We start from the raw sequence: 19389 nt of genomic DNA on the forward strand, positions 1-19389 counted from the left end.
AGTTTGAAGTAAAGTCTAAGACTGGAGAAAAACTAGTTTGTAAATTGAACAAGTGACTCTATGGCAGGGGTCACCAACACGGTGCCCGCGGGCACCAGGTCGCCCGTGAGGACCGCATGAGTCGCCCGCAGGACTGTTCTGAAATTAGCTCAAATAGCGGCACTTGTCAGTGAGTTGCATCCATTTATTTTGCAGTCAAACCTCGGTTTTTGAACGTCCTGGTTCTCTGACAAATCGGAATTCGAACAAAAAAATTCGAGATTTTTTTGCTTCGGTTGTCGAATAAAATTCAGAGGTCGAACCTCGCAAGATGAGCCCAGAGGACCCGAGAAAACCCGACGGCGTGGCCCGGATGCCGACTGATTCCGTTGTTATTGTATTTTCGTTACTTTGAGGATTGTATTAACCCCTAATCATGCCTCCAAAGAAAGCAAGTGGGAGCAGTAAAGCCATCCTAAAACACAAAGACGCTCTTAGAGCAATGCGACAGTGAGCGCCCGGCGCGCTGTGGTTGCGCGATCGGACCAAATTAAGCTCCCTGCGCACTGAGGCCCACTTAAATTTTGGAAAGTACATCAGGACTTTAACAATATTTCCTAAATTTTAGCGACGGCTCTGTCACAATAATGCGACCAGCGCGGTGCAGTTGCACAGTCGGCGACGCGCTACGTTTGCGCATTCGGCGGTGCGCTGCAGTTGCGCGATCGAACAAATATGCGCAAATGAAAAAATGCTTTAAAAAGGCGGGTTTTTTTTGTCCCGGAACGGATTAAAAAAAATGATTTGGAATTCGACCGATTCGCTTCTCGAACCGCCTTCTGGAACGGATTGTGGTCAAAAACCAAGGTTTGACTGTATTTTTGCTATTCTTGTTAAAATCACACTTACATGTGAACTGGAAATGACAATAATAACACATAGTGAAAGCCAAATTGAGCAAATTGGCTATTTCAGAAGTGTGTGTCAAACTGGTAGCCCTTTGCCTTAATCAGTACCCAGGAAGTAGCTCTTGGTTTAAGAAAGGTTGGTGAACCCTGCTTTAGATGAACAAAACGGCTTTGAAAAGAGACCTTACGGAGGGAACGAAAAAAATGTTCTCCAGCCTTATGGCAGGGAGTGCTACTGATCGCGGGATGCTTCATGCACCCACCTGTAGAATAAGAGATCTCCAATTCAAATTTACAGTGAACAACTGAGGAGCAGTCGTCCATTTATTTCGTTTTACTTTTTTTTTTTTTTTTTTTCGTTTTTACATTTCGTTTTACAATGGAGGATTACATATCCAAACGATTTTCAACTATGGATTTTTGGTCGAAGCAGGAGGTCATCAGTAAAGGAAGACCAAATTTGGAGTTAAAAGGTTTGATTCGGACAACGGGACTTCGGCGCATGTCTTTTCAAACGAAGTGGTTTGTGCAATTGAAAACAAGTTTTTGATTCCATGTGCTTTATTGAGTGTTTTTATACGGAAGAGGATTAGGGCCAGTGAAGAAAAAAAACGAGGGGTGACAGGATTCTGACTTTTTTTTCTCAGAATTCTGACTTTAAAGTCAGAAAGTCGGAATTCTGACTTTATTCTCAGAATCTTTAGTCAGAATTCTGACTTTAAAGTCAGAATTCCGACTTTAAAGTCAGAATTCTGAGAAAAAAAGTCAGAATCCTGTCACCCCTCGTTTTTTTTTTCTTCACTGGCCCTAATCCTCTTCCGTATTTTTATGTGTGAAGACTGCTATGAGATGTTAATTAAAATAGTTCAAATTAAATAATGAATAAGCCACTCTAGAGCAGCGTTGTTTGTGACACGATTAGGTGTCCGACAAATTTTACGGGGGGTGGTGACGTCAGTCCCTCCCCAGTCGTGAAAATCACCGCACGTCACTGCTCCTTGTAGCATGTAATGCTCCCCAAAAGGTGGTGCTCCTTTGCATCGAGGTTTATGCAAAGAGCTCACGTAATTAATTATATAATGGCTTTTTGATGACGTGAATGAGTGTTCCGTCTGTACGATTGGTCTTTGAACGCACCTCGTCTCAACGGCAGAACGCGAACGAACTTATAGAAATAAAAGGAAATAAACCCTTTCTAAAAATGAAAATTGAGTCACGCAAACGTGTGTTCATGTTTTTCTTTAAAACAACCTAGTGCTGTCGCCGTACGGCATCGGTTTATCGCTTTCGAAACATGGCGTGCACGCTCCCGCAGCAGGGGAAACACATCTTCACGGGGGAACCTACTTTGGTACACCTGACCCTCCCATGGGTCAGGCGCACCACCGACGGGGGAGGTGGAGCTCGAGCGCGTGCGATGAGACCCGAAAGATGGTGAACGGAGGTTGCAACATTTTCAGCGCTGCTCGCACCTTAGCTGCTGTCGCATGGCTCATCAGATGGAGGCGGAGCGGCCGCTCCAAAGCCACACACGTACTCCTCGTTGAAAATTCACAAAGTGCGAAAGCCTATTCATTTATCATTTGGTGTCCGCCAGAGAGCGACGTTTCCCAGGCGGCGCACCGCGGCCCACCCCACCACCTCCCTCCGAGCAAGCACCCTTTGACATTTTGCTTACGGGTGGTTTTATAGGGTGTTTTCACACCTGGACCCTTTTAAAAGAACCGAACTCAGACCTCTTTAAGTGCACCAAAAAGTGGACCAAGAGGAAACGAACGCAGTTCTTTTTGTGTTCACATTGTGAGTGTGTTTCAAAGAGGACCGAGTTCTCTTTCTGGTTCAGTTCAGCCTTGATGGGGCCTCAGTCCGCTTTCTGTTCACACTAGGTCCTCTACAGCTCTCGCACTCCCACTGCACTGCATTCTGGGTAGTTTTTGATATCCCCTGACTCCCTACTTCTTCGCATTTTATCTCGAGTAGCTAAATACTTTAGTTTTTTCACTTTTATTCTGCATTGTATAGAAGTTCTATCAAAACCGGCTGCTTTCATTCTCTCAGAAAATTCTTGAAATACTTTCGCATTACGGTGGGTCGTAGTTGTGATTTAATGCTGTCGTCGTTCCAAATTTCCAAAAGACATTCCGTTTCGTCTTCTCCCCAAACTATGCCGCGTCCAGGTGCCGTGGCAGAACTTTGAACGGCACATGCTTCTCTACATTTACTATTAGAACCACGACCACGACTTGCTGCTGCCATACTTTGGATTTTCTGTTCTCTACGGTTTTGTTTTTGCGCCTGCGGTCACGTGACCAATCTACGGCAAGCCAAGGAGGTTATAATAAAGTGCAAAAAGGCGAAGTGAACCCAGTGCGCTTTGTGTTCACAATGCACAGATTAGGACCGTACCGTTGACTTTTTAGCGACTTTTCGTTTTAAAGGGGTCTGAGTACGGTTGGCGCGTTCACATATGCGCAAAAAATGCTGAGTCATCGATCTGAGTTCGCTTCGAGGGCTGAAAGGGACCAAGTGTGAAAACACCCATAGGTGTTCACGGAGGTGATCTCCCCAAGTGTCCCGTTCCCGCCCGGACTTGACACCTTGGCCTTCTTTCCCCAATGCGAGGGTCCGTGTCAAGCGAATCCATCAGCCCCGCAAAGCACGCGCCCACAACTTATTTCCTTGTTATATTAATGTAGATTTCTCAAAAAGTCATTCAAATCTAATGCAAATGTCAGTGTAGTTAATTTAATTCACTGTCGATGATTGATGTAAGAAAGGAGTGAAATTTGATGAACTGAATAATTAATATGAATAAAGGGAAATGTGCTTTCGGGAGTTTGCAAACATATTTTTTAAAGTTGTGTTAAACTTATAATCATATTAATATCTAGTATTGGAGTGCTCGTGTGGATTGGTGGCGGCCGAAGAATGTGCAGGCAAACTGCATGAACTTGTTTTCTTCGAAGTGTTGTGGAATAGGCCCGGATAGGGAGTACCGGAGGAGACCACCTCAAGGTCGGTGAGGAACGAGAACAACAGCACGTCTATGAGACCGGGCTTCGAGGGGAAAACCCAACCGCCTGACCTCAGCGACACCTGGACGGGGAGGAGATGGCCATCGACCAATCATCTCACAATATTTTGCATGCTTTAATATTCATATTGTGTTTCTTTAAAACTGGGCAACCCGGAAGAATGTGTCGTCTTTTGGTGGTGTTAGGTTACGGATTCTAGTTATTGATCTGACTCCAAATTGTGATCAACACTTAACTCATAAATTGCTATGTCCTAATCCACACACTGGCGCACCTAACAATTTTGCGAGTTCGTTCTGTCAAAGAGAAGACCACTAGATCAATTAGACCAAATTTACCAATTATTTATTCCTGACAAAGCGCACTAATACAGGCCTGGGTCCCGGGTCCCTCACACTAAAGCTCGTGCGTTTTTGTGACCACCAAAAGACGACACATTCTTCCGGGTTGCCCAGTTTTAAAGAAACACAATATGAATATTAAAGCATGCAAAATATTGTGAGATGATTGGTGGATGGCCATCTCCTCCCCGTCCAGGTGTCGCTGAGGTCAGACGGTTGGGTTTTCCCCTCGAAGCCCGGTCTCATAGACGTGCTGTTGTTCTCGTTCCTCACCGACCTTGAGATTATCTCGTCCGGTGCTCCCTGTCTGGGCCTATACACAACACTTCCAAGAAAACAAGTTCATGCAGTTTGCCTGCACATTCTTCGCCCCCCACCAATCCACACGAGCACTCTAATACTAGATATTAATATGATTATAAGTTTAACACAACCTTAAAAAATATGTTTGCAAACTGCCGAAAGCACATTTTCCTTTAGTGGTCACAAAAACGCACGAGTTTTAGTGTGAGGGACCCGGGACCCAGGCCTGTATTAGTGCGCTTTGTCAGGAATAAACAATTGGTAAATTTGGTCTGATTGATCTACTGGTCTTCTCTTTGACAGAACGAACTCGCAAAATTGTTAGGTGCGCCAGTGTGTGGATTAGGACATAGCAATTTATGTGTTAAGTGTTGATAGCAATTTGGAGTCAGATCAATAACTAAAATCCGTAACCTAACAGATGTAAATGAGATACTCGTGTGCGATAACTCAAAGCTTCCGCTAGAGGACAGAGCTTCCACATATTTGTACTGAAACGAGAACTTTGATACTTTTCAAAATTCAGGTAGCTTTTATGGAATCAGACGGGGGAGAAAAAGGCGTGTCAACTTTCGACTATGAAAAGAAACAGTACGAGCTCGGCCAGAAAGTGGAGAGTGAAAAAAGGAATGTGTGAACAGGCACGGACTTCTCCTTATCTGTCTTGTTAAATCATCAAACTGCCACCTTGCTCATTTGTTATTTCACAATACTTGCTGCCGCTATGTTTCATAATGACAGGCATGCTTCTTTTGAACGACAGGGTTAATACAGAAGGAAGTTCTGGCTAGTCACGAGCACAGAGAAAGAAAAAAAACCACTAATGTGCTGACGCCACTTTTCACTGGTCAGTTTCCCCTTTTTGTGTAGAAAAGCCCCATAAGCACTCTGTACCGAGGCTTCAGTCTGCCATTCCGACACTCACAGTTCAATTGTCACAAACCCAAACTGCACAAATGGTCAGAATATGCAATGTAAAAATGCATTGACAAGCATCACAATCCCATCCCATTTGGGAGGATGCAGACTATATCACTTTGGAAGATGATCATTGTCGACAATGTTTAACTTTTCGTCTGTCTTTTCTAAGGATGCTGCTCACCTGACTGATAACAGCTCCTGTGTGCCACCACGTGCCCATAAATCCCCCTTTTTATCTTTACTGTACGCAGACGAATTGGTCACAAGGATGGGAAGGGAGCTGCTTTCATCATTCATCATTCTTTCTTGCCATCCTTAAAGTGTGTTATGATTTGTGCGTAATTAATTTTTGCTGGTTGGAATCACTTAGCCCTGTGATCAAAAAGTCTGATCATTAGAAGGGAGAAATTAGTCTACACTTTTTTCATTCAGAACTCTAACCATATTTGAATCTATGCACACTGACCACTGTGACACAACGACTTCCCTATGAGCTTATCTTATCTTACTCATAGCTTTAAAAAAAATAATCATTTTCTGTGCGAAGGGTCAAAGTTTCAAAGGTACATTTTCAAACAGAACAATTTGATTTGGGTTAATCAAAAACAATTTTCCTTATTCAAATAAGTTTTTGTTGCACCTCCTAAGGAACCATCTACCAAATTGTGGGGCTACAAAAATAATATTCCGCAAACATGGCGGACAAGCACACCGTTTCTTTTTGTCCACGAAAGGACAGGTCATCCCCATTCTCATTATCATTGTCATGATGGTGGTGGTCAGCAGAGTTAACATTCCAGCCGGTTTATATAAGCTACCCCACTTGACTGAAAGCTCTTTAGTGGAGGCAACTGAGCTGCCATGTGGCCAGATTAAAAAAAAACTCAAGAGTGTGGGAGAGGTCTTGGTTGTCATCTTTTTAAATCCACAATCCCACAAATCCAAATTATCATCTCTTCATTCTAAATGCCTTTTATAAGAATCCACATGAGTACCCTTCAGCCACAACTTCAATGAAGATGGGAATAAAATAATAAGCTGCACTATTCAAGATTCAAGAGTTTTTTATTCGCCATGTTTGAGCGTGCCAAACAAGGAATTTGACTTCGGTAAATCACAGCCTCTGTTCAACATTTAGGTGACTAACAACACTCAGGACATGTGAAGAACGAAAGATATTCTCAAACACCCCCTGATCTTAAACTGATCTTAAACTCCCAAGAGGGCAAGGAAAAACTCAAAACTCCAACTAGGGGAAATGAGAAACCTTGAGAAGAGACCACAGATGGGAGGGTCCCTCTTCTAGGAAGACCAGGCTGCAATGGATGCAGAGAGGACACATAGTACAAACAGTGTAGACAAAAAAGGTGTGGAAAGCGGGATGTTATTGCACAGTAATGACTCTGAGACTCTAAGAGTGGTGTGAGTTCATCAGAGCGACAGCCTGGGGGAAGAAGCTGTCTCTGTGTCTGCTGGTTTTAGTGTACAGAGCTCTATAACGGCGTCCGGAGGGGAGTAGTTCAAACAGGCTGTAACCTGGGTGCGAAAGGTCTGTTGAGATGTTACTTGCACATTTTCTGGTCCTGGACAGGTACAAGTCTTGGATAGATGGGAGGTTGATTCCAATTATCTTTTCTGCAGTCCTTATTGTCCGTTGCAGTCTGTGCTTGTCTTGTTTGGAGGCCGATCCAAACCAGACAGTGATGGAGGTGCAGAGGACAGACTGGATGATGACAGTGTAGAAGGTCTTCAGAAGCTCCCGCGGCAGGTTGAACTTCTTGAGCTGTCTCAGGAAGTACAGCCTCTGCTGGGCCTTCTTCTGGACAGAGTCTATGTGGCCGGTCCATTTCAGGTCCTGAGAGATTGTGGTTCCCAGGAACTTGAAGGTGTCTGATGAGAGAATAGTATTACTGCGGATAGTGAGGGGTGAAAGTGGTGAAGGGCCTCGCCTGACGTCCACTGTCATCTCCACGGTCTTGAGCGGGTTCAGCTCCAGGTGGTTTTGGCTGCACCAGTGGACCAGCCGCTCCACCTCCTGTCTGTGCGCAGTCTCATCACCGTCCTGGATCAGTCCGATGAGAGTGGTGTCGTCTGCATACTTCAGGAGCTTCACGGAAGAGTCACTTGCGGAGAAATCGTTGGTGTAGAGGGAGAAGAGCAGTGGGGAGAGGATGTACCCCTGAGGGGCTCCAGTGTTGGTGGTCAGGGTGTCAGATGTGATGCTCCCCAGCCTCACACGCTGTCTCCTGTTGGTCAGGAAGCTGGTGATCCACTGACAGGTGGAGGCAGGCACCGCGAGCTGGATGAGCTTCTGTTGGAGGATGTCAGGAGCGATTGTGTTGAACGCCGAGCTGAAGTCCACAAACAGGATCCTGGCGTACTTTCCTGGGGTGTCCAGGTGTTGCAGGATGTAGTGCAGTCCCATGTTGACCGCATCATCCACCGACCTGTTTGCCCGGTAGGCAAACTGGAGGGGGTCAAGCAGGGGGGCCGTGACATCCTTCAGGTGGTTCAGCACTAACCTCTCGAAAGATTTCATGACCACAGATGTCAGTGCAACAGGTCTATAGTCATTCAGACCTGTGATGGCGGGCTTCTTGGCCACTGGAACGATGGTGGAGCTCTTGAAGCACGAGGGCACCTCACACAGCTCCAGGGAACGGTTGAAGATCCGTGCAAAGGTGGGCGCCAGCTGCTCGGCGCAGACTTTCAAGCAGGAAGGTGACACGCCGTCTGGGCCCGGTGCCTTCCTGATCTTTTGTCTCCGGAACATCTGGCGCACTTCCTCCTCGCAAATCTGGAGTGCGGGCGCGGCCTCTGCAAGAGAGAGAGTCGGTGACCACGGTGATGGAGGTGTGGACAGAGCAGTTGTGGGGGGAGGTGAGTATGTGGATTGTGCTGCAGGAGGTCCCGTTGTGTGGGAGGACCGATCAAACCTGCAGTAGAACCTGTTTAGCTGGGTAGCGAGCCTTGGGCTCTCCACAGGACGGGGGGTTCGTTTCTTGAAGCCCGTGATGCTCTACAGGCCTGGGACCAGCTCAGTGGCCTAGTAGTAGAGTGTCCGCCCTGAGACTGGAAGGTTGTGGGTTCAAACCCTGGCCGGGTCATACCAAAGACTATAAAAATGGGACCCATTGCCTCCCTGCTTGGCACTCAGCATTAAGGGTTGGAATTGGGGGGTTAGATCACCAAATGATTCCCGAGCGCGGCACCGCTGCTGCTCACTGCTCCCCTCTCCCCCAGGGGATGGATCAAAATCACATGGGGATGGGTTAAATGCAGAGGACAAATTTCACCACACCCAGATGTGTGTGTGACGATGATCATTGGGACTTTAACTTCCATACTGTTGAGGGATCAGGATTGGCAGAGAGGTGTCTCTCCAGGCTCGCCCCGTAACACCTCCTGGCTTTCCTGACCTCTCGGTTCAGTGTGTTTCTGATCTGCTTGAACAGGTCCCGGTCGCCGCTCCTGTAGGCCTCCTCCTTGACTTTGCGCAGCCTCCTAAGGTTCGGTGTAAACCAAGGTTTGTCGTTGTTGTACGTGCAGAAGGTCTTAGTCTGCACACACAGATCCTCACAAAAACTGATGTATGATGTGACAGTGTCAGTGAGTTCATGCAAGTCTGAATTTGCAGCTTCAAAAACTCTCCAATCGGTGCAGTCAAAGCAGGCTTGGAGGTCCTGCCTTGACTCCACTGTCCACTTCCTGACAGTCCTCACCACAGGCTTAGAAGTTTTTAGTTTCTGTCTGTAGGCAGGGATCAGATGAACTAGACAGTGGTCCGAGAGTCCTAAAGCTGCACGAGCCACAGAGTGATATGCACCCTTAATTACGGTGTAGCAGTGGTCCAGTGTCTGTGCCCCTCTGGTGGGACACGTTATGTGCTGTCTGTATCTGGGGAGTTCGTGTGCGAGGTTCGCTCTGTTAAGATCAACCAGAACAATGATTAGTGAATTTGGTAGAAGTTTCTCCATGTCTGTCACCTGGTCAGCCAGCATCTGCGTGGCTTCACTCGCACGTGCGTGTGGTGGGATGTAAACAGCCGCCATGACGATCGAGGAGAACTCCCGTGGTGAATAGAACGGCCGGCAGTTTATGAAAAGTGTTTCTAGGAGAGGGCTGCAAAACTCTTTCAACACCATGACATCGGTACACCAACGTTCATTAATGTAGAAACAGAGACCACCTCCCTTTGATTTTCCGGGGAGCTCCGCGCTGCGATCTGCACGCGTTAGCCGAAACCCAGCTAACTCCATGGCGTGGTGGGGGGTTCTGTATTCCTAAAATACAGTTGTTCCTCAAATTGTGGTCTCTACTCTGATAGCTGTCGCGTTAGTCATGGTGTGCATCATTTGTTTAAACAAATAACCTTTTAAATAGATCTTCTCATAATCTGCAGATGACAACATAAATATCTTCTGGCTACGACACAAGGAAATGAGTGCCTTGCTCAAGGGCAACTCAACAATACAGTGCTTACTAGTTAGCATGACAAGCATTGCTGTTTACACTGCATGTGTGCTTTCAAACAGGACATATTAGGACTGGGGAAACCTTGTATCAGAAATAATTCAACTAACTTTTTTATATATCAATGAGTTAATTATTCATTTGAAGCTTTGTGGAGTTACCAGGCAACCATAGTCTCCAAGTTCATGGTTCTATCAGGAGGGGCATTCAGCGTCACTGGTGTCATGTCTGTCAGGATTTACTTTACAATCACTGACCCTTGACCCCTTGACTCTGAAGTCGAATCAATTGAATGAAAACACAGACAGCATGCTGACTCGGTTTTTAATGTTGCACACGTACACAATAGCTCGCAGGCAAGGGGCAAAGAACACCTGGTGTAAACAGAGAGCACGCACAAAGCGGCGTTCGACATGAAACAGCATCACAGCAGCAAGCTGGAATGTTGGGGAAAGCCTTGTGTGCATGTTGCCTTTGCAATGCACCCCCACCTCTTATGTAAGACCCCGCCCATCACATGGTCAGCAGGCACAGCGGACGTTGACAAACAGCTGCAGTTTCTAGCATGGGCATTATGTGTGGAAATAATACACGGGGAAATAATAGTACATTCACAAAGTTTCGTTTTGACTTTTGTGGCCAAGTTGATATGGTACCATGCATTGTGTTTGACAGTCGGAACACAAAGAACCGTACATTATAAGAAATACTGGGTAGCAAAATGAGGAAAAGGAAACCCTACACACTAAAAAAAAAAAAAAGAAAAGAAAAAAATATGCACATTGTAAGAAATAAGGGGTTGCAAAATGAGGTTTACGGAGAAATAATGAAAGCAAAAGATACTCTTCCTTGGAGCTGGTGAATAAACATGGTGAATCGTGTCAGCCTTGATGGGTGCTAAAAAAATGGCACAGAGTTAATTCAAGGACAGGACAGACTTGTTTGCGTGCCTTGCTCTTTGGATTCTTGAGTCCTCCATCAAAGCAGATCTTTTTAAAAATAAGAAATTTACAAACATCTTCTTTTACATTCTTGCCAATGTTCTGATGGATGTAAATACTAAACCAGAAATAAAATCATGAGTTTGTGGATTTTCTCCACCTTCAAATGTGAAATAATGTTCTATTGATTAATAAAGGAATGGAAATTTTATTTCTTAAAAAAACTCTGATTCCAGTGATTGATCAATCAACGGGTAATTGATTATTAAAATAATGCTTGGTTGCTGGCCTAATCAAATACATGCATTTCAATAAAGACAACGAATACTTGGGCCCGTCAAAGTTGGATATATGTATACAAAAGAGCAAGAGACAGCAACTGTACCAAACAGCAATATATTTTTGTCTCAAGATGACACAATGGACAGCAACTGTAGATAACATATCAAAAAACATCAGCTGACATTTCATATCTAAAAAACAAAACAAAAACAAATCTAACTTAAGTTTTAACATTACTGTGCCCAGACACAGTGTAAAAGTGACTGCACATTGTAAAAATGAAAACATCAAAATACTTCCCAGCACATTTGTTGACATTGCATATACATAGACTCAGGAGTGGAATTCTCAATTGCACCTTGTTAAGTGACAAACTGTAGAGTGATTTCTTTCTTTTTTTTTCTTTTCATTCCCTCAACAATTTAAAGGCCACGAGAAGGACTTGGGTGCTCAGCTGTCCAAAGCAGTGGACAGACAAACTGCATGGATGAGTCACTCTGACAGTGGTTTGTGTGCTAGCGAGAAGAGTTGTGGCACAATGCAACATTGCAGCTCTTGAGTTTGGACAGAACACAACCAAAGAACAACTGGCCGTCATGGGGAGCCGACTGGCGACATTGCGGGGCTCGTCTCCGAGCAACGAGATGCATTAAATCCTGAATGACTGCAGCCGTGTCGTTGCGGTTTACATCAGATACACTCAGTGCTTTTGCCAGTGAGTGCAAGGCAGGCTGAGGGAGATGTTAATCCAGCTTCTTATCCAAAAAAAAAGGCCAAAAATTCTAACTCACGGCATAGATGGGCCAAAGAGAGCAGAAGCAGCACCTACACTGCAGGGGTGTCAAACTCCAGTCCTCGGGGGCCGCAGTCCTACATGGTTTCCAAGTTTCCTTCATTAAACACACCTGATTCAATTAATCAGGATCATTAACAGGCTCCTGCAGAACGTGAGGATGGACTGATCATTTGAATCAGGTGTGTTTGGTGATGGGAAACTTGGGGAAACATGCTGGAATGCGGTCTCCAAAGACTGGAATTTGACACCCCTGATCTACAGAGAGAAATAGATTATTTCTAATAACTTAAATACTTCATTAAGCAATACAATACTCCATTTTTAGGGGTTAGCGGATTCAGAGAATACACGCATAAAGAGTCACAGGCTGAAATGAGTGTGACATTTTGAGGTTCTGAAGAGAAATTTTGGCACAGCAACACCATGGGATGGATGAGGTTCCAAAGACAGTGAACCCTGACATGCCACCGGTGACTATAAGAATCAGTGTATCAATCAGTCTTTTCATTTTAATTTACAAGTAAAAAAAGTAACTCATTATTTAGGTGTCTTTAAATCTGACCCAAAAAATGACTGACTTTTCATACTTACATTTTTGGCTTAGAAATTGAAAAACAGGCCATAGTGCGGAGTTTGGTTTTAATATTTGATTGGTTGTGTTTAAGTAACTCGAGAATTCGGTAACAAGCATTGCAAATAACGTTAGACACAGAAGATGTGCTTTTGCTAGTCAGAACCAGTTTGTGAACTTTGGACAAATATTACAAGCATCAGTTTTATTTTAACCAAATCACATCAAAATAAATCAAAATATAGCATGCTTATTTGGTTGTGATCAAATTCATTGTGTATATGTGATACTACGATGGTGACAGTTAAGAGATTTTCAGTCATTATGGCCCTTTGAGGGAAACCGTAAGTACGACATCATTCCGAAACCAGTGTGCCGATATACATTTTGTGTTGACAAATTTTCCTGACTAATTGTGGCAAATAACAAGAAAACATATCTTTATGGATACTTGTTACCAAACATTCTGCTCAATTATTATTAAAATCAAACTCAATCATTTAGCCCATTTTTCAGTTTATACTATGGAAAATCAGGCAACCCTTTGGTTTTGATTTAAAAACAAAAGAAGTAATCAGATACTTTTTTGAAACTCATACCCAGATTGAGGGGGCTTGTGACGAAAAGACTTAGGTTGAAAAATTGCATGCTCGCTGGTAATGCTGGAGCCAATTTTCCCAAATTGAACAGCAGTTGATCCAGCTTCCAGTTTCTCTCACAGAGACGACTCCACCTCCGACGTGATGATGACCTCCGGCTGCACCAGCGGCAGGGCTGCCGGCTCCGGGCTCTCGCCGATGACCCTGAGGTCACCGGCTGTTTTCTTGTCGATGGCGGGGTTCTGCTTGTCGCTGGCACCGCAGCACAGCTTGGGGGCGCACTGAGTCCGGCAGGAAAGCTCACACAAGGAGTCCTGGGACTCAGAACTGAATGTGACAAACTCGGGCTGGATGGTGGTGGCATGGATGCCCTCGTTGTGGAAAAAGTCCTTGATGCGCTTGGCCACCTCCATGTAGGATGTGGGATCATGGCACTTGATGTGCGCCGTGGCAATGATGCGGCTGCCCGCCAGTTGCCACACGTGCAGCTCATGGATGGCCAGGACTCCGTCGAGGTTGAGCAGGCGCTCGTTGAGGCGGTGGATGTTGATCTGCTTAGGGACCGTCTGCAGCAGGATGAGGGCCGACTCCTTGAGCAGTGGGTAGGTGGTGTACAGCAAGATGCACACCATGATGAGGCAGAGTGCGGGGTCCAGGTAGAGCACCCAGCAGGGGCCCGCCATCTTGGTGCTGGGCGTGGCGGGGCCCCCTATGAGATCCACCAGCGTGTGGTTGCCATGGTAGTGGTCGGTGGCGTGGCTCTTGATACATGGGTTGACGCAGAGCTCGTCTTTGTTGCAGGGCTGCCACACGAAGATGAAAATGAGAGCGTTGATCACGACGATGACGGAGCCCAGGGCGTCACCAAGCACGTGGAGGAAGACGCCGCGCATGTTGAGCTGCGAGGATGCATTGTGGTCGTGATCTATGTCCTCGTACTGAGCGCCGCCGTTGATTTGCATCTCTGCGCTCTCTTTAGGGCTCATGTCTGCAGACAGAGAAAGTAAAATGTATTTGTCTGAGAAAAAAAATTGGCTCAGTTGCCTAAACAAGTGACAAAAATAATTTTGATACAATTAACAGAGTTTAAATCTCAGTCTTGACTGTTTAAAGTTGAATTTAAATATACTACTCATTTCACAATGAGCAAAATTCAATCACTGATTAGGGTGTGTGCACAAGGTAAGAAACTGTTTTCCTCAATCCCTGACACAATGCCGGCTCGTTCATCAGTGGCTAATGGTGTGCTTTTGGTCGTTGACTCCACAATTACGCTGATGTACGTTCCAGTTAGTGCTACCAGGGGCATGGAGGAGGGGTTTGAGCAGTCTCCGTTTATTGAAAATGTCAAGGCCAAGCAGTGTGCATGTGGGGGAGAAACCTGGTCCTTGGGAATGGCTTTAACCATTCAGTGTCTAAACAAGTGAGAGAGACACATGCCTAGAAACCAAAAGATGTACAGTTATCATGTGACCGCTTGTTTCTGTATAGGCTACTAGAAAATGGATTGTACTGTTATGCAATATGGACTGCTGACTATGGAGATAGTGTGGAGAAGGCTGCCTTGGGGAAAGGGTGGGGGTCAACTTAAGGGTGGAGAATTTATGGCTCGTGGGCCAATTAATTCATCTCACTGTAATCTAAGTGCCATTAGTACTGTAGTAACAAACAATAAATCAAACAAAACAAAACAAAAAGTCTGCACCCACGCTTACCGGTTTGACAGGCGTCCGTGGAACTGCTGTGGTTCCCCACCAAAATGTTGGTTTCCCCTGGAGTCCCGTTGCCGGCCCGGTGAGACTTTGCGCCTTTGCTCTTCTTTCCCCCGTGCGAGTGTCCGTGTCCTCCGCTGGCGTGGCCGTGGAACAAGCAGAGCCCAAACAGGTTGACCACCAGTCCCGCGAATCCCACGCCGGCGAGCACCTGCGGCTGCTCGATCTCGCGGGCCTCGGTGAAGCGCTCGATCGCCTCCAGCACGATGGTGCAGCACAGCGCCGTGAGGAAAACGGCATTGACCAGCGCCCCCATCACCTCGGCCCGGATCCAGCCGAACGTGTTCTTGTCGGTCGCTTGGGTCTTCTCGGCGAAGCGCACCGCGACCAGAGCTACGATCAGAGCGATGACGTCCGACAGCATGTGAAAGGAGTCGGACAGCATCGAGAGGGATGCGGTGATCCGGCTCACCACCACCTCCACGATGAAAAAGGCGAACGTCAGCAAAAGCATGCATAGCAGCCGGACTCGATTAGGCGCACATGCCATTTTCCAGTCGATGTTATAGAAAGTGTGGTGGTGTGTGTGTGTGTGTGGGGGGGTAAACCTAGCTCACTCCGGCTAGCTAGCTAGTATGAACTCCGAGCTGACAACTCGAGCTAACTGGCTCCCAGAGAGACAATACGATTACCCCACACTACACTCAAACTATAGTTACCCCGTAACGTCAGCGGCACTTCAACTGGAAGAAAATTCATCGGAAAAATAGTGACTTGGCAAACACCATAATGTCGACGCTCACCCTAGCTCCAGTTTGCAGACGAGCTGAAACTTTGCACCCGAGCCGGTAAACTTTCCACACGGAACATCAGAAGAACCCGGGAAAGAGCACGCCCTGTGCGAGTTCCTATTGAACGAGAGGACAAAAGGTCCAAGCCGATTGGTTAGATGTTGTTACACTCTAAAGTGGGCGGGACAGAGTAACCGGGCAACGGTGGTTGCTACGCAAGCTACACGAGCGTTGTTTCGCGGTGATTGACATGTGCATTGTCGTATTAGGCTTGAGAAGACCAATAAAAAAACACTATATAAAATAACGTTGACTACAGGAAGTTGCTCTATAAACATTGCTTACTGGAATATGTACGTATGCTACACCTTTGACGTGGATAACGTGAGTTCTTGGTGATGACTGACACGAATATGTTCGTCGTTTCCATGCTTCAAGTAACAATTGTAGGTGCAGGCGTGTCTTCCCCCCTAAATGTTTGTTTTTCATTTACACTCCACACAGTCTCAACGGAGAAATTAAGGGATAGGTTCTTGTTACGTGCCGGATAAAGATCGGGGGCACTCCTGGTGCAAAAGATTTTATTTTTCCGAAATCCCAATAACTCAAATGTGACATCTCAGTACTATCAACTGTGATGTTAAAATTCAATTTGTTTTGACGATGGTTCTAATTACTAATTTTCCATTATTTAAAGACAATCTAAAAATAAATCTACACGGTATAACGATTGTGGTAATCAGAAGTCGACAGACAATATGTGGCATAGTCAGACATTGATTTCAATGGACTATTGACCTCTTGTGGTAGATTGAGTACTTGAAAAAGAGTATTTGGTTTGGTAAAACAGTACATTTTTGTTCATCTGTACTAGCTGGTTGTTGTATTTAGGCTAGGCTGTCCAAAATTCCAGTATGAACCAAATTTCCTGCATATGCCCCTTTGGTCAAAGACAATCATATTCATGCCAATTATAACCTAAATGTATTCAAACCTTTAGTTTGGCCTTTGTTGTAGTATTTTGAACCTATAATAATGACAACCTTCTTCAATACAAAATCTTGTCGATAAAACAAGCACGGCACTTTATAAATAGCACATACACACAAGCTTAATTTAAGTTAAGTAGACCCAACACTTAAAATATTTACAATTTTACGGTCACACAACGACTGTCAGATGCGCATGCGGAGGATCTGATAGGCTTTTTCGAAATCCGTCAGGGTTTGAGCATGCTGACTGACCATGTCGTATCGTGGCGCCATTGCTACAGAGTGATCCTGCTGACGGTTTTCCTTGTTGTCGCCTACAAAATGAAACTTCTTGCCAGGGGAGTACTGCTCCCAGACACCTATGGGAGCAAAAAGAGTATTTTTAATGCATTCCTGTGTCCAGGGACAAGATAAGGTAAGTCCTGTGACATGCTTTTGAAATTTTGACAAAAATCTTTATTGACACAATTATCAATTTATCTTTTCCACTCAACCAATTAAAAACAAAAAAAAGGTAAACAGACAATATTTCCAAGCTGAGCTTGTGTGTCTCCAGAGGTCTTCATCGGGTTCGCGTACCTATGCTCTGCTCCCTCTGATGCGCCGCAGGGAAATTCTTCAAAAAATACTCCGCTCTGTAACAAAAACCCGAAAATCAGAACAGTGAAAGAGATGTACTCAGCCATGCTGCCAGGTCATATGTCATTAATTTTTTCTTCTTCTTTTCAAAAAGTACCTTAATAGTTTCTCGTCTGCGAGGCTTTCACGTAAACACATCTCTTGTTCCCGTCCTAAAAAACAAATGCAAATTAGAAACCGTACATTACAAATGCTTGCAATTGCTGTGTTGCCATGTTACAACACTTGAAATATATGATCCAAAACAAAATCTGATGGCGACCCGTAAGTAAAGCTCAGGTAAATTCTAAATAGGAGGAAAAAAACCCCTCACGCTCCAGCATCTCTTCACGTTCTTTAAGTGCCTTTTCCCGCTCTTTCAAGGCCTGCTCTCGGAGCCTGAGCTCTGCGCCAGAAGGTGTTACATCTGTGGGCATTTTGGAAGCAACGCCGGAGCCCGCTGACTGCCTCCGAAGTTGCCGCGCTTTCCTCCGCTCTTCGCCGACTGCTTCGGCCAGAAGGCTGCTCTGGAGGATGGATTCCACAGATGGCCTCAGATAGTCCTGGTGAAAAAAAAACAACTGACAGCAACATTAATGACACACCGGGGGGCGGGGAATATTCATATTATTTCTAACCTTCAAGTTGAGCATTGTCTTGAGTAGGGTATTTATTTCTTCAGAGTATCGATACGGGATTCTGTTGAACTTGCCCTCTCGAATCTTGACGGCCAACTCTTTTTGATTGTAGGCAGTAAAAGGGGGCCTGTAAAGAAAGATTTGCGCTCCTCAGTAAACTAAGCTATCCGTGAGGCAATGCACTCGAGCAAACTTACCTAAGGGCGCACAGCTCATACAGCAAACAACCCAGTGACCAGATATCCGACTTTTCATTGTAATACATCTGGTTCATTTGCTCCTGAAAGACAAACGTTGCATCAATCCGTTCAAAATCTTTAGGGATCGGAACTACAGCATTCACAATTTATGAAAACTCACAGGAGACATGTAGTAAGGCGTTCCAACAAACGTCTGGGCAAAGCTGGCTTCGTGGTTAAGGATCCGGGCCAGGCCAAAGTCACCCAGCTTCACGTTCTGTTTGACGTCCAGGAAGATGTTGGCTGGTTTCAAGTCTCGGTGAAGGACGGTGGGCCTGTCATCATCCCGCTTGTGACACTCCTTCAGCGCTAACATGAGCTGTGCTGCGACACGCAGGATGAACTTTTCTTCTAAATAATGTCTGAGGAAACAGAAAAAGAGTCAAACCTTAAAAGTTGCGGTTGCCATGCAGAATTTTTTCTATTTTTTTTTTAAGTACTATTGAGATATCAGAGCTCTTTTGTATCACTGTTTTTGTCTGTCAGCATTCATAAAAACGTGTTGTGAGGGTTAAAAAGTCACCTTTCCCTGATGCATCGGGCAATGAGGCTTGCCAGGTCTCCACCCTCGCAGTACTCCATGATGATGCACAGCGTGGTGTTGGTGCGGTCGACAATGCGGTCGTAGTATCTCACTATATTGGGATGCTTCAGCCCTCTTAGGAGGTTCACCTCTGACACCAGCATCTGCTTCTCACTCTCGGACATTGTGCCATAATTCACCTCCTTCCAGACCAGAACCTTGGGTTCAACAACAGTAAAAGAAAAATAGCAATACAGGGGACTTAAAAATGAGAAACGCCAAGAACCAGGCTGAATTAAAAATCAAATTCTTCATTAATTTTCAAATTTGAAAGAGAAAGTTAACAAACATTTGGAGACAGCTCATACAAACTGCCTATTGTAATTATGGGCATTTCAAGGTTACGAATACAACACAATATTTTAACAGTTTTTAAAAAATGCCAATGGTTCCTCACCTTTCCGTCAGATTTCCGTTTTATTTTCTGACATCGTCCATAAGAACCGGACCCAATGGTGTGTAGCACCTCGTAGTCATACATGCTGGACGGCATCTTGTTTTTGTTGAAGTGATGTCTAATATGCAGCAAGTTTGTGTGCATACGGTTGCAGTTAAGGAAACGGAAACCTCTTCGATGTTTTGAATAGCGTAATAGCGTATATCGATTGTGATTGGTCTACATATTGAAGACGAGAAGCCCTAATTGGTTAGGGACCGGATGGGCGTG

The 19389-nt window shown here is 45.2% G+C and overlaps 2 protein-coding genes across 6 annotated transcripts; both read right to left on the bottom strand.

Moving 5' to 3' along the window:
* Window positions 1-10265: 10265 nt before the first annotated feature.
* On the bottom strand, window positions 10266-15932 carry slc30a1a (solute carrier family 30 member 1a). 2 transcript variants are annotated; one of them, XM_088361470.1, is made up of 3 exons: window positions 15665-15927; window positions 14865-15339; window positions 10266-14137 (listed from the first exon to the last, which is right to left on the bottom strand). In XM_088361470.1, exons 2-3 carry the CDS (start codon window positions 15304-15306, stop codon window positions 13266-13268), a joined length of 1314 nt encoding a protein of 437 aa, XP_088217596.1. In that variant the 5' UTR covers window positions 15307-15339; window positions 15665-15927; the 3' UTR covers window positions 10266-13265. The 2 variants fall into 2 exon arrangements, with proteins under 2 accessions (XP_088217596.1, XP_088217595.1); XM_088361469.1 differs by having other exon boundaries at window positions 14865-15932.
* A 287-nt stretch (window positions 15933-16219) lies between these two features.
* nek2 (NIMA-related kinase 2) lies at window positions 16220-19331 on the bottom strand. Of its 4 annotated transcripts, none has more exons than XM_088361471.1 (9): window positions 19120-19331; window positions 18663-18880; window positions 18261-18501; window positions 18098-18180; window positions 17901-18027; window positions 17597-17843; window positions 17381-17435; window positions 17224-17279; window positions 16220-17003 (listed from the first exon to the last, which is right to left on the bottom strand). In XM_088361471.1, exons 1-9 carry the CDS (start codon window positions 19261-19263, stop codon window positions 16828-16830), a joined length of 1347 nt encoding a protein of 448 aa, XP_088217597.1. In that variant the 5' UTR covers window positions 19264-19331; the 3' UTR covers window positions 16220-16827. The 4 variants fall into 4 exon arrangements, 3 of the variants coding, with proteins under 3 accessions (XP_088217597.1, XP_088217598.1, XP_088217601.1); XM_088361472.1 differs by having other exon boundaries at window positions 17597-17825; window positions 19120-19330; XR_015854300.1 differs by having other exon boundaries at window positions 16912-17003; window positions 17381-17434; window positions 17591-17843; window positions 19120-19330.
* Between the last annotated feature and the right edge of the window lie 58 nt (window positions 19332-19389).

The sequence above is a fragment of the Syngnathus floridae genome, chromosome 19 (genome assembly GCF_059516105.1).
Source record: "Syngnathus floridae isolate MCC-2025c chromosome 19, RoL_Sflo_1.0, whole genome shotgun sequence".
In the NCBI taxonomy this organism is placed as follows: Eukaryota; Metazoa; Chordata; class Actinopteri; order Syngnathiformes; family Syngnathidae; genus Syngnathus; species Syngnathus floridae.